The 12,955-nt window shown below is 56.6% G+C and overlaps 1 protein-coding gene across 4 annotated transcripts in view; it reads right to left on the reverse strand.

The window, feature by feature from the left end:
- Positions 1–10,840, reverse strand: part of DLGAP4 (DLG associated protein 4) — a 90,329-nt gene extending 79,489 nt beyond the window's left edge. For 3 of the 4 annotated variants that reach the window (XM_029222167.1, XM_029222164.1, XM_029222163.1), the window contains exons 1-4: positions 9,842–10,840; positions 6,504–6,745; positions 3,680–3,794; positions 998–1,048 (exon numbers count right to left, since the gene is read on the reverse strand). In XM_029222167.1, the coding sequence (XP_029078000.1) occupies positions 998–1,048; positions 3,680–3,794; positions 6,504–6,745; positions 9,842–10,840 (1,407 nt within the window). The remainder of the gene's footprint in view (positions 1–997; positions 1,049–3,679; positions 3,795–6,503; positions 6,746–9,841) is intronic. The other variant, XM_029222165.1, reaches the window with a different exon arrangement.
- Positions 10,841–12,955: the final 2,115 nt, after the last annotated feature.

Genomic DNA, 12,955 nt, shown 5'->3' on the forward strand with positions numbered 1-12,955 from the left:
GGAACCGCCCTGGGGGTTTTATATGTGAACACATCACACCCTTATCACGAGGCTGTTGAAGGAAGGAAGAGGTCACCTGGCCCACCGTGGGCTCCCCAAAGACCCTCTGCAACAATGTGCCCAAGAAGAATTATGATATGAAGGTGGGAGGCACATGAGGCATTCGTGGCTGGAATCAGGAGATGTGGAGCCAGTCACAGTTCTGCCCTGTAGGCCGTGTGGCCTTGGATCAGTCCCTTGCCACTCCTGGCCCCAATGAGGACTTGGGCCCAGAGCACCTTCCCGGCCTCTCTATCTGGCCTTGGGGCTGGGGCCTGGGAGGGAGGAGAGGACCACCTCCAGGGGCAGGATGGGTGTGCGTGGGATGGGGCACCCTTAGGACAGGCAGACAGTGCCAGGACTGGCGTCGTCTTCACCACCTTTGGTAAGCTTGAAAAGTCTCTGCATCCATTCCAGAACCCTAACATCCTTAAAGGTCTTATTGGAACCCAAGAAAGGAGATAAGTCAGGGGATCTTGTGGCTGGGATGTGAAGGCCAATGACCCCAGCCCCTGATCTGTCCAAATGGAAAAGTCTCCCCAGGGCTTTCCCAGGCTTTGGGGGATGAGAGGAAGGAGGGAGCTAGAAGCTCTCAGGGTACACCTTCCTTTATCTTGGGGTTATTATTTAAAAAAAACATTTTTTTAATTCAAGTATAGTTGATTTACAATGTTATGCCAATATCCTGGGGTTATTCTTGCCCCATCCATAGATCCTAGCCCATTCTTTTCCATTTTTGAGAAGAGGAAACTGAGGCACAGAGAAGTGAAGTGATAGGGCCAAAGAGTGGAAGGTCCAGGCACCAACGTGATTCCTGACAGTATCTTCACTGGAGGGGGCTTTCCTGGTGCTGGCTCTGCTTGCACCTGCCTGGCTCAGGGGCCAGGACCACTGACGTGCCTGAGACGCAGCCCTGGCCTCTGGGATTGGGGGACAAGAGAATGGCAAACATACTGACCTGCTGCTCGTGGCCAAACAACTGGGGGATCAGGGAGGCCTGTCCAAACATCTGCAGGAAAGAGATGGGGGAGGGTTATGGGGAGATGGAGGCTGGGGGCTAGGGTTGGGTATTCAGGCCTGGCTGCAAGAGAACTTGTGGCTGGCTGGCCTAACCTCCTCCCCAGACTGGCTGAGGCCCAGTTGCTGGGAGGTCTTGGCTTCCTCCAGGGGTGGGAGGCTCACTCCTTCCGGGGCTGGGTGTTGTTGAAGACTTGTAATCTGCTGTTTATAAGTCTTTCTCCTGGGTTGGCTTCTGGGACCATGGATGTCCTGTCTGCTGCCTCTCACCTGGGCAGGCAGCTCCCAGGATGTACAGATTAGGGACAGAGCCCAGAGACTTCTCTTCCCTGGTCGGGGCTTACACAGTCCAGTGACTGGTGGGAGCGGGGTTTCTTCTGGCAGGAGTTGAGGCCTCAGAGACACAGACAGAACTGGACATCTCTGACTTTGGGGCGACATCTGTGGCTCAGGTCACTCAAGCTTCATGGGATGAGGGTGTGGGAGTTCAGAGGACCCTGGGTTAAGGGAGAGCTGGGGCTGGGCAGGGGGTAGTGGGAGAGACCTGCTGGGGTCCCCAGCCTGGCTCATTCCGTGTACCTTTTCGTGTAGCCAAAGGACAAAACTGTTCCAGGTGCCAGGGCCAGGCAGGGGATGGAGACGGTGGGTGTGAGAGAGACAGACAGACCCAGAGAGAAACATGGAAATGAGACACACTGGAGAGAATCAGAGAAAAATGTGAATGAGGGGAGAGAAAAACAGAGGGAGACAGACACAGACCGACAGGGAGACTGAGGGATGAGAGAACAGGCAGGATGGGAGAGACAGGGAGGGACGCCATCCATTCAGCAAACCTACGTGCCCTGTGCCATGTGCTGGGGACTCTGTGGGGACAAGACAGCAAGGTCCCCGTCTGCAGGGAACTCCCAGTCTTAAGAGTGAGACAGACATCAACTAACAAGTATAATTCCAGATAGTGAGAAGTGCTGTCAAGAAAATTAAGCAGAGTAAGGAAACAGGGCCCCGGGGACCCCCTGAGGCAAGCGATAGGGCAGGTCCCTTTGAGGTGACATTTGAGCCAAGACCTGGGACACGGAGAAGAACCAGCTGTGCAAAGGTCTGAGAGAAGATGCTCCTGGGAGAGGCAGGAGCAAATGCAGGGGGCCTGGGGCAGGAATGAGGTGTGTGAGGGGCAAAAGGGGGCCAGAGTGGCTGGAGCAGAGTGAGTGACAGAGCAAGTCGGGGAGCACATCTGAGAGGGAGGCCGGGCTTCACAGGTCTGGCTTTCACTAGGGTGAGGCGGAAGCCATGGGAGGCTTCGGAGCAGGTGACGTGATTTGACTTCTGTCTTTTAGAAGCTCCCTCTGGCCGCTGAGAATAGATTGGGGGTGGCAGGCCCGGAGTCCAGGACAGGACAACGTCACAGGTGAGACTTGGTGGGGCCTGGATGAGGATGGTGGGGTGGAGGGTCCCCTGGCCGGGGGTGGGGGGATCTCCCTCTCCCCACATCTGAGGTCAGTCTCCTTGGAGCGTGGGAACGACAGTGCTGAGGATGGGGGCTGGGGCGGGCTTGGCCGGGCCAGGAATATGGGGTGGTAAGGAGCTGGAATCCGAAAGTTTTAAGCAGTCCGTTAGCCCAGGCCGTGGGGCTGCACACGGCGGGACCTGGGGCCTGTTCCTGCCCAGAGAGGTGGCTGGGTCTGCACCTGGCTGCCTCTACTGCCCCACTGTGCTACTATTGGCAGATGTCTGCCCTCTCTGGGCCTCGTCTCCCCATCCACACCATGGGGGGAGCCCTCAAGCCTTGACTGGTCGTCCCTTTGCAAACTGTAAAGCACTGTGCACAACACGGTGGGGGCTGAGGTCCAGGTCTGGGTCTGACAGCCCTAGATCTCTGCCCAGCTTTGCCTCTTCCTAGCTGTTGTGACCCCCCTATTCAGTTTCCTCATCTATGAAATGGGCATATGGATGATACCTGGGGGTGGCTGTGAGGGATCAAGGAGCTAGCTGATGGTCAAGAGAATTAATAGTACAGCACAGCGTGTTCACCGCTGTTAGTGGCAGAGCTGGCTGGGCCCTGGAAGTCCAACTCTCCACTGATCAGGTGGGACGTGGAGGTCCAGAGTGGAGAAGCAACTTGCCCGAAGTCACACAGCAAGATGACAATGCTAACCATCAAGGGAGCCACCCTTTGCTGAGCACATTATGTTTGTTATCTCATTGATTCCTCACAACCCTTTGAAATAGGAATTATCACCCTCCGATGGTAAATCAGGAAACTGAGGCTCAGGGAGGGGGTGTTTGGTCCTGGGTTCATACAGTCAGTGACAAGACTGGGACTCAAACCCAGGTCTCCAGTACCCTATCCTCAGGGCTCCTGGGTCTAAGGCAGTGGTATGGCCCCTTCCTCTGGGCCCACAGCTTAGGCCATCAGTGTGAGGCCCTGTGACTGCTCTCCAGGCACAGGACAGTCAGTGGGGAAGAGACACACACAGGCAGCTTCAGGAACAAAGACCGAACAGAAGCACAGGGCAGATATTCGGGGCCACTCAACAGAGGCTGGACCTGGACGTCTGTCCTTTTCCTGGGTGGGAGTTGGGGCTCTCCCAAGCCCTCTGACCTTCTGGCTGCCTGCCACCCTTACCTGGCTGATGCAACTGGAGTCGTTGAGGCTGTCGCTGACGGGGTGGTAGTCCTCCTCCCAGCTCGGACACTTGGAGGGCAGCAGCATATCCACTGAATCCAGGCGGTCCAGACTCCTGGTGGGGATGGGGAGCAGATGGGGCTCAGCCCACCCTTTGTTCAGCATGGGAAACTGAGGCCCAGAGGGGGAAAAACGGGCCAAGGTTATCCAGTGGCAGAGGGTAAGATGGAAGTCACTGCCATCCCGGGTAGTTTGGGGGGTGATGAGCAAGGGGAGAGCTGCTCCCAGCTTTTGGAGGCCTTGTGAGTCTGGAGGGTGCCGATGGCCCTCACCTGTTATGCCCACTGCAACCGCGAGGTGGCAGCACAAGCTTGCTCTTGACTGTTTCAAACCAGGGGTGGGCCACACCAGCTCGATCCTACAGCCCCCTCCTCTGCAGGCCTGGGGCAATTCCAGGGGCTGGACAGAGGAGATGGGTCCAGGCCCACAGCCTTGACCTCCGGCCAGGGCTGCCCAAAGGTCATCAGTTTTGACACAATGTCCAGGTAGCCTCCACCAGGCTTCTGAAGACTCACCACTTCTCCCCATAGCCCTGGCTCTTCAATCTTTCTCGCATCTACCTGACCCTGGGCCTCCCCCTCCCCAACTCCCCTGCTCTGGAAATAAGGTCCAAGCCGCCAATAGCTCAGGGCCTTGACACAGACAAACTTGGATTGGAATCCAGCTTCCTCACTGGGTGACCCTGGGCAAGTCGTCACCCCTTAAGTCTCAGTTTCCTCACCTATAAAGTGGGGGATGTCACTGTGCCTGCCTGCTGGGGCTGTAAGGAGGTTTCAGTGATGCAGATTCAAGGGCACTGGGGCAGGCATAGAGCCCAGAGCGCAGCAAGGGCTGACAGATGGCCCGCATTACTGTTACTACAGGAATACTCCTTTTATTGCACTTCACTTTACTGCGTTCTGCAGAGATTGTTTATTTTGTTTTTCTCTACTTTTCTTTTTAACAGATGGAAGGTTTGTGGCAACCCGGAGTTGTCAGGTGATGGTTAGCAGTTTTCAGCAATAAAGCATTTTAAAATTAAGGTATGTACTTTTTAAAAGACATAATGTTATTGCACACTTAGACTATAGTGTAAACATAACTTTTACATGCACTGGAAAACAAAAACATTTCGTGTGACTCACTTTATTGCCATGTCCACTTTATTGCGGTGGTCTGAGGTATGCCTGTACTACTATTATCAATTCCCTCTCATTCAAGGCCTGGGCCCTGGTCCTGCCCACCTCTCCCACCTCCATGCCCACAGGTTATTCAAGGAATTGCAGGATCTCAGGAGTAGAAGGGGTCTTAGAGATCATCTAGCTCAGCCCCCTTCACTTAAAGCTAGGGAAACTGAGGCTCAGAGAGGGTGAGACCTAGGAATGGCTGGCTGGTGGTGTCCTGAATTCCCACCTGGAGGCCATTCCCTGCCTCTGTCCCAGCCAATGAGACTCCCTGCTTCAGTCTACTGTCACCTGCCCTGCTCTATTCCCTCTGCTGCAGTCCTCCCAGGCTACCTCCTCCAATGAAACTCTGGCTCTTGCCCCCAGGAGTAGAAGAACTAGGGGCTAAGTTTGTTTCCTTTAACTGTTCCAAGTCCTTTGTCTGTTTCTGACTTGCTTTTGCTTCTCTCCCTCAGTGGGTTCTGAATCACCTACACCAACTTTCACCTGTTTTGCACTCATTCTTTTCTGTTCTAATCCCCACGGTGACTTCTGCATGTGAAAGGCTCACTTCTCTCTCTAACATGTTAATTGTTGCTTCCTGTGTGCACGTGTTTCATGTTCCATGCTTTCACTAACTCTTCCCAGTCTTAAAGCAACAGGATGGGGCTCCATTGGTGGAATGCAGGCCGGGGGATGGGACAGGTGAAGGCTGTCTATCTCCCTTTCACTTCTGGATCCTCCCTCATCCCCAATCTCGGAGCTCAACTCAGGGGTCAATTACAGGGGCACTGGCAGAGGGGGCTCTGGCCTTCCCTGGGCAGTGCTGGCACAAGGGGTGGGCTCACTAAGGGCAGGGTTTTCTAACTGAAGAAGAGGGTCTCCTGGGGCAGTTCCCCTGTACGAGTGGAAATCATCTGGGGATGTAGCTCCCGTGGGCAGGTTTTACCTGGGCCAATCACTCCGGAGAGACTCCCCTTATGATTTACCAAAGGATAAGGCTCACCTGTGGTCAGGACTTAACTGTGGGGGGCTTATGGGGTGGGTTCACCAAATGGCGGGGCTCTCCGGAGTCAACTCATCAAAGTGCAGGGGCCAACCTAAGGACGAAGATCTCAGGAAGGGGGCTAACCGGAAGGAGGGTTCACCTAGGGGGCCTGGATCATTGGGGCTGGGGCTTCACCTGGGTCTGAGGCTGGAGGGCAGGATTCATCTGTGGGGCTGGGATCTCCGGGCTGGCGGCTGAAGAGGAGGAAGGCGAGGTTCCCAGGGGTGGGACATACCTGTGAAGGGCTCACCTAGAGGGCAAAGCTTGCCTGTGAGCCAGGGCGGTACGAGTGTAAAGAGGCTTTCCCAGAGGAGCGCTCACAAGTGGGCGGTGCCCCAGTGGAGCAGGGTAAGCCTGCGGGCGTGGCTCACTTTAAGGGAGTGGTCGCCTTAGGGAGCAGGACTCACAGGTGACCAGGGCTTCTGGTGCGGGGTTCCCAGGGGGCAGGACTCACTGGTGAGCAGAGGCTTCCTGGGGCGGGACTTGGACTTCGGAGAGGCTCTCCCACGGTGGGGCTTCTGGGGGCAGGGCTGGCCTGCGGGCGCGACTCTAGGGGGCGGGACCGTGCGCTCACCTGCGGGGATTGCTCTGCTCTCCCAGCGACTGCTGCGTGGCCCTCAGGTAGCTCTGGCGCCGCGCCGCCGTCTTGGGGGAGGGCTTGGGGCTGCCGCCGGACTCGTCACTGTCCTCGTCGCCCATGGCCTTGATGTAGCTGCCGCTGCGCATTCGCCGGCAAGGGATGGGGCCCTCGCCTGTGGCGTCCGCCTCGCGCGGGGACAGCAGCGAGGTGGTCCATTCGCCGCCGCCTCCGGGCACCTGGGGTTGGGCGGACAGCCCTCAGCAAGGGTGGCTCAGGGGGCAGCGCACACCCCCAGCGCGCCGCCGGCCACCCAGCCTCGGGCTTATCACCTGGGGAGTGAGCTGCACGCTAGAACCCCCATCTCCAGGCCCCTGAAGCTCCCTCGCTGCCCACCTCGGGGAATTCGGCCTTCGGTGCTGGGTACTGCCACTAAAGGCACCCATGAGCAGGGCAGAGCCGGGGCTGGGAAGGATACCTGGGTTCCAGAGCCAGTTCTGCCGCAGCTTCACTATGTGGCCTTCTCCAGCCTCAGATCTCCGTGGATCCCAGGCTGAGTGTGCCCCAGCAAAACCGTCCAGGCAGGATGATCACAATGGCTTCCACTGCAGCTACCCTTCTGAGCAACCCCTGTGTTCCCATTACTTCCCCTGCTGTCTCAGTGGATGGCTTATGATCCCACTGCCCGGATAAGAACAGCAGGCTTGAGAGAGGTCCCTGGACCCTAGGATGGTGGGGGAGGATGAATCAGGGGACCCTAGCACATCAGTACGGAGGTGAGGTCTTTGGGGCCAAACAACATTCCTCATCCTACAGGTGGGTAAACTGAGGTACAGAGAGCACAAGGGCTTTGTGGGGTCTGGCAGCCATGTGGTGAGCTGGAAAAAGCGCTCAGTGTTCCCATCTGAACTCCAGGGACCCCATCTGTGGAAGGGGGCTGTGATAAGGGTAAGGTCACAGCTGTGAGGGCAGCCCTGGTCCTCAGTGGTTACAGTGGCAGAAACCAACTGAGGGGACCTCCCCTGCCCTTCTGAGGCCAGGCTCTGCCAGCTGCTCCGGGACAGCACACACTGTCTACACTCTTGTTCACTTGATACCCACCGATGTGTCCACACAGTGGATATTCACCTCGTTATGGAGTATGCTCATCTCAGCACTCACACGTACCTCAGCCCGAGCACAGGGTGAACACGCCGTGCCATGTGCATGCACCTCAGAGAGCAAGCATACCCTTTCCCCGCACACCCCTCTCCCCAAGGACACACCCCTCTCCCCAAGGATGCAGCCCAGCCACTTCATCATGTGCCCGCCCCTCAGTGAGTGCACAACGTGAGCACAGAGCGTATACACCTCCTCACGTGCACACCAGCCACCGCTGCACCGCGGACACATCTCAACTTGTCCCTCCTCACCATGTCCCCGCCTCAACACATACAGAGCACACACCTTCACTGGGTCTATATGTCACCGCGGACACCCAGGCACACATGTTTCTCAATGTACACAGCACACCCATTCTTCGCCATGCCCACAAGTGCACACCACACTCCCCAAGTCACCACGTCTGCACAGAGACCACGTTCTTCTCAGTTCCCACATTGCCAGTGGCTGATTCTTGGCTGAGGGAGGGTCCCTGCCTGGGATTCCCATCCCAGGTCCCCTACTCCTGCAGCTTTCCCATTAGCACCCTCCTCCCCAACTGACTGCCCAGCCAGTCACCAGGACCTGCACATTCTACCCCAAACCATTTGCTAGTCCATCCTTCCTACCTGCACCTGTCCCTTGGGAAGGTGGCTTTGTATATCCCTGCTCAACACCTGTTGCTTCCCCAGCCCTTACCCACCTACTTCCTGTTGAGCAAGGAGGCAGCACCACTCCAGGGCCTGCAGGGCCACCGTTTCACGGTGTTTCTGAAGCATTTTCACGTGATCAGACCAAACCATATCATTTGAGAGGGAGCTAAGTCACCCACCACCCCCTCTGATGTTTCTAAGCTAAGGAAGTAGATTGAGAGCCACAAAAGCCTTAAATATATAAAATACTGCCTAGATTTCATTTCCCTCCTATTGAAAAAAATAGCCTCCTCCCCCCATAGTCTCACTGTCTTTGGAATTGTATATGGGATGACAAGAACTCAGGTCAGACTTTGATGTTCATCTGGTTCAAAATGCATCTAATGGGGCTTCCCTGGTGGCACAGCAGTTGAGAGTCCACCTGCCAATGCAGGGGACACGGGTTCGTGCCCCGGTCTGGGAAGATCCCACAAGCCGCGGAGCGGCTGGGCCTGTGAGCCATGGCCACTGGGCCTGCGTGTCTGGAGCCTGTGCTCCGCAACGGTAGAGGCCACAACAGTGAGAGGCCCGCGTACCACAAAAAAAAAAAAATGCATCTAATAGGTTCCCAAAGGTTGGCCAGGCCTGTGCTGACACGCCCTCCAGGATGAGGGACTCACTACCTACTGAAACAGCCCCTTCCATCTGCAGGTGAACCGAAATCTACTTCCTGTAACTTTCACCCACAGCTTGGGCTCTGGTACCGGGAGCCACCCAGTTCTCAGCCACTCACCCTGCCCTTGAGAGAACCAGCACAAGTGTAGCAGCAGAGATGTCTCTGAGCCTTCTGCCACTTTCCAGGAGTGCAGCCTTCATGCATAATAAGTGCCTCAATAAACATTAGTGTTTGAAAGAAAAAAGCTAGTCCCCCAAACTGATTTAGGGCCTCGGGGCTCCTGCAGTCCCCCTGCTCATCTCCATCACATTCCGCTCATGCTGACAGGAGTGTCTGCTCATGTGTCTTTCTCTCCCAGCATCCTGATAATCGGGACTATGTCTTATTTATTTCTCACTCTATTCATTCAAGGGTCCATCTGTTCATCTACCCCTCTCTCCTCTCATGTTTCTTGAGCACTTCCTGTATGACAGACCCTGTCTTGGGCCCTGGGGACACAGAGCTGCACCAGAGATGGTCCCTATCCTCAAGGAGCCCCCAGTCTGGGGGCAGTACCAGGCAGGAGGCTGGCAAGCAGAATGCCATGCAATTGGTCCTCGGAGGGGATAGAAGGCACAGCTTCCATATTTTTCTTCTAAAGGGAAGGGACATGTTTTGGTTCCTACTCAGGGCTGGTCTCAAAAGGGTCCTAATCAATGTCTGCTGAGATCATGACCAGTGGAAGGAGTCCTCTTACCAGCAAGATACCACCAGCCACCCATTTCCTAGGCAAGTCAACAGAGGCCTGAGTGAAACAACTTTCCAAGTCAATCTGCGACAGAGCTGGGCCTCAAACTGGTGCCTTCCCCACAATCCCTCACCCCACCCTGACCCTGGCAGGGACCCACCTGCAGGTAATGGTAGGCAAGACCTTGGTGGCAGGATTTGGACTTTAGCAGGCTCTTATCCAAGGTGGCTGAGGTCTTCTGGCAGACCTCATGGGCGTGGCTGAGGGTCAGGGTGGACCAGGAGCCCCGCTTGACATAGTTGGTGTCCGCGGCCACCCCAAGGCTGGGGCAGGTGGCCGGGGGTGCCGGCGGAGGTGGCGGGGCGGTCAGCTCGGCGGTGTTGTTCTTGGCGGCTCTGAGCATGTGCCCACTGATGGTGTTGTAGGCGTGTGTGAAATAGCGTGGCTGGCTGCGCTCCGTCTGGCGGCCTAGGGTCATCAGTCCAGAGGCTGGGCCACCACTGCGGAACGTGCCACCCTCACCATCCAAGTTGTCGTCGGAGCTCCACCAGCCCGAGATGTTGGAACGGCTGCGCCGCTTGGGCTCCCCGGCCTTGGCCCGCTCCTTGCTCTTGGCCCTCCGGCCCTTGCCGTCCTCCAGGCCACCTTTCTTGCCGCCATTGCCGCCGACCTTGCCTGCCGTGCCCTCCAGGGAGGGCGCCTTGGTGAAGAAGAGCCGCTGGACCGAGTGGACCAGGTGGCGGATGCGGCCAGGACTCTCGCCCCGGGCCTTGGCCTCCCCGCGGGGGAACTGGAGAGTGCTGAAGCCATCGCGGTGGATAGGCAGCTGTTTCTCAAACTGGTCCAGGAGGTTGGCGGGCAGCCGGTTGATCTTGGTGGCCTGGGCGTGGCTGGGGAAGGGGCTCTCCTCTGGCACCTCGAAGTGGGAGTTGTAGTGGATGCGGGGGAAGGTGCTGCTCGGTGGTGGCAGCTGGTTGTTGAGCGGGAAAAGCCCGTCCCCTGGCAGAGCATTCTGCCCGGGGAAGCGAGCCTCGCGGGCGAAGGCCTCCGTGGGCGATAGCAGGTAGGGGTTTCGATCAGGCCCTGCGAACAGGGGCTCGTGTGGTGGGTCCAGGCTGTCGGACAGGTGGCGGGGGCGGCTGTCACCGAGGCCTTTCATGATCCCGGCCCTCGGGGCAGGGGCCGTCGCCCTAGCGCGTTGCCCGGGTCTCCTCTCCCGGGCAGCAGCTAATCTGGGGAGAGAAGACGGACAGGCGTTAGCTGGATTTGGAGGGGATAGGATGCTGGGAAGGTCAGCCAGACCCCCGCAGATCTCAAGGTTGGGAGGATTTCTGAAGACTCCTGGCCTGCCCTTAACATTGTGGGTCGGGAATCACGAGTACAAATGGAGACCCACATACCATATGGATAAATAAAAGCGACACCTCGGGCTAGCAAGACTTTAAACAAAATATGTTCTACTCTCCTACCTTGACGAACATATTTTCACAATAACCTGGAGAGCCAGGTTCGAACTCAGACTTCTTGGTCTCCTCCGAATTCCATGGCAGCATGTGGGCAGGGGGAAGCTGCCTGCCCGCCCTTTTCCTCCTGTCTCTGACTCTGTTCCTCACCACGAGGAGCCCCACCCATGCGTGCACCCCCAGCTCACTCCACATGCCCCCCAAACAGCCACCCCTCAGCCCTAGGGCTGGTCCCACTGGCAGTGTAGGCCACCATGGGAGGATCTATGCTGGCCCTGGAAGCAGGCCTGGGGTCTTTGGGGCAGGGAATTCCAGGCTGGGGTCTGCCCAGGGTGCAGAGTGTGGTCGAAAGGGGGATGTAGGCTCTGGGTGGGCATGTTCCCTTGGCCCCTGAACATTCCTTGCCTCGTGGGGAACAACAAGGTTGAGAGAGGGCCAGAGAGGCCTCCTAAAGAGTGGGGCCTGGGGCCGGGGCCCCTCTTACCCAGGTCTGAGGGTAGTACTGTCCACCTCTATTTTAGCAGAAGAATCCTTACGTCAAAATGTAAACCCTCTGTAAAAACCCACTCTGTCCTCAACAAAAGTCTACTGAGTGTGACCCCTGGGCTAGAGGCTGGGGGCTGCAGTCATCAGACAGGCCAACAAGCCCATCAGCCCATCCTTTCCTACTGGGATGAATCAATGACACCTGGCCTGGGACAGAGTTCCCAGCAAGTCAACAGCAGGAGCATATCCTCAGGATGGTGTGTAGGTGGAGCCATTGTGCCTCAGTTTCTCTATTGTAAAATGGGCCTTCCAGCCAGAACCATCCTGGAAATGCCAGTCTCAAACTTCGGTAAGTCCCTTTCCTTTCTGGGCCTCAGTGTTTCCATCTGTACCATGGGGCACAGGGGGAGGTCAGCAAGCTTTCTTAGCCCTGGACCCCACTAGTCATGCTTGGAGGAGTCCCAAGGCTTGGTCTGGCCTGTGTGCCTGGTGTGCTGAGGATCTGCAAGGAGTTGGTATGGCTGGAACGGAGCAAGTAAGGCCAAGGGCACTGGGGACAGAGGATATCTCAGAGGGGTTGGGCCAGAGTGGATGGGCTCCGGCTGAAGCCAGGTACGGGAGGCAGAATGATGGCTCCCAAGATGCCCAGGCCTAATTCTCAGAACCTGTGATTATGGTACTGTACATGTTAAACGGGACATTGCAGATATGGTTAAGGATCTTGAGATGGGGAGATTTCCTGGATTATCTGCAGGGGCACAACCTAATCACATGGGTCCTTGTCAGAGGGAGGCATGAGGGTCAGAGTCAAAGAGGGAGATGTGATGACGGAAGCAGAGGTCAGAGTGATGTGGGGTCATGAGCCGAGGAAGGCAGGCAGCCTTTAGAAGCTGCAAGAGGCAAGGAGTCAGATTCTCCCCTAGAGCCTCCAGAAGGAATGCAGCCCTGTGACCCATTTTAGACTTCTGATCTCTAGAACTGTAAGATAATAAATCTGTGTGTTTTAAGCCACTAAGTTTGTGGTAATTTGTTACAGGAGCAATAGGAAACTCATACACCAAGCATAAGTTTAGGTGTCCGAGACACCCTCCCACCCCGCAGGGCAGCTCTTAAGGCAAAGCCCAGACCCCACCAAACACTGCATGAAAAACACTGGCCTAGGTGAAACCCCCATCTTATAGATGGGGAAACTGAGGCCCTCCGAGGGGAAGAACTTACCCAAGATCACATAGTGGGTTCAGTAGCTGAGGCAGGGCTGAGACCCACAGCTCTTCCTATCCCTCTGCACAGCTGCCTTGCCACTGTCACTTGGAGCTTGCTGGCCC

Source organism: Monodon monoceros, unplaced genomic scaffold (genome assembly GCF_005190385.1).
Source record: "Monodon monoceros isolate NGI ecotype Baffin Bay Population unplaced genomic scaffold, NGI_Narwhal_1 Super_Scaffold_13, whole genome shotgun sequence".
Taxonomy (NCBI): domain Eukaryota; kingdom Metazoa; phylum Chordata; class Mammalia; order Artiodactyla; family Monodontidae; genus Monodon; species Monodon monoceros.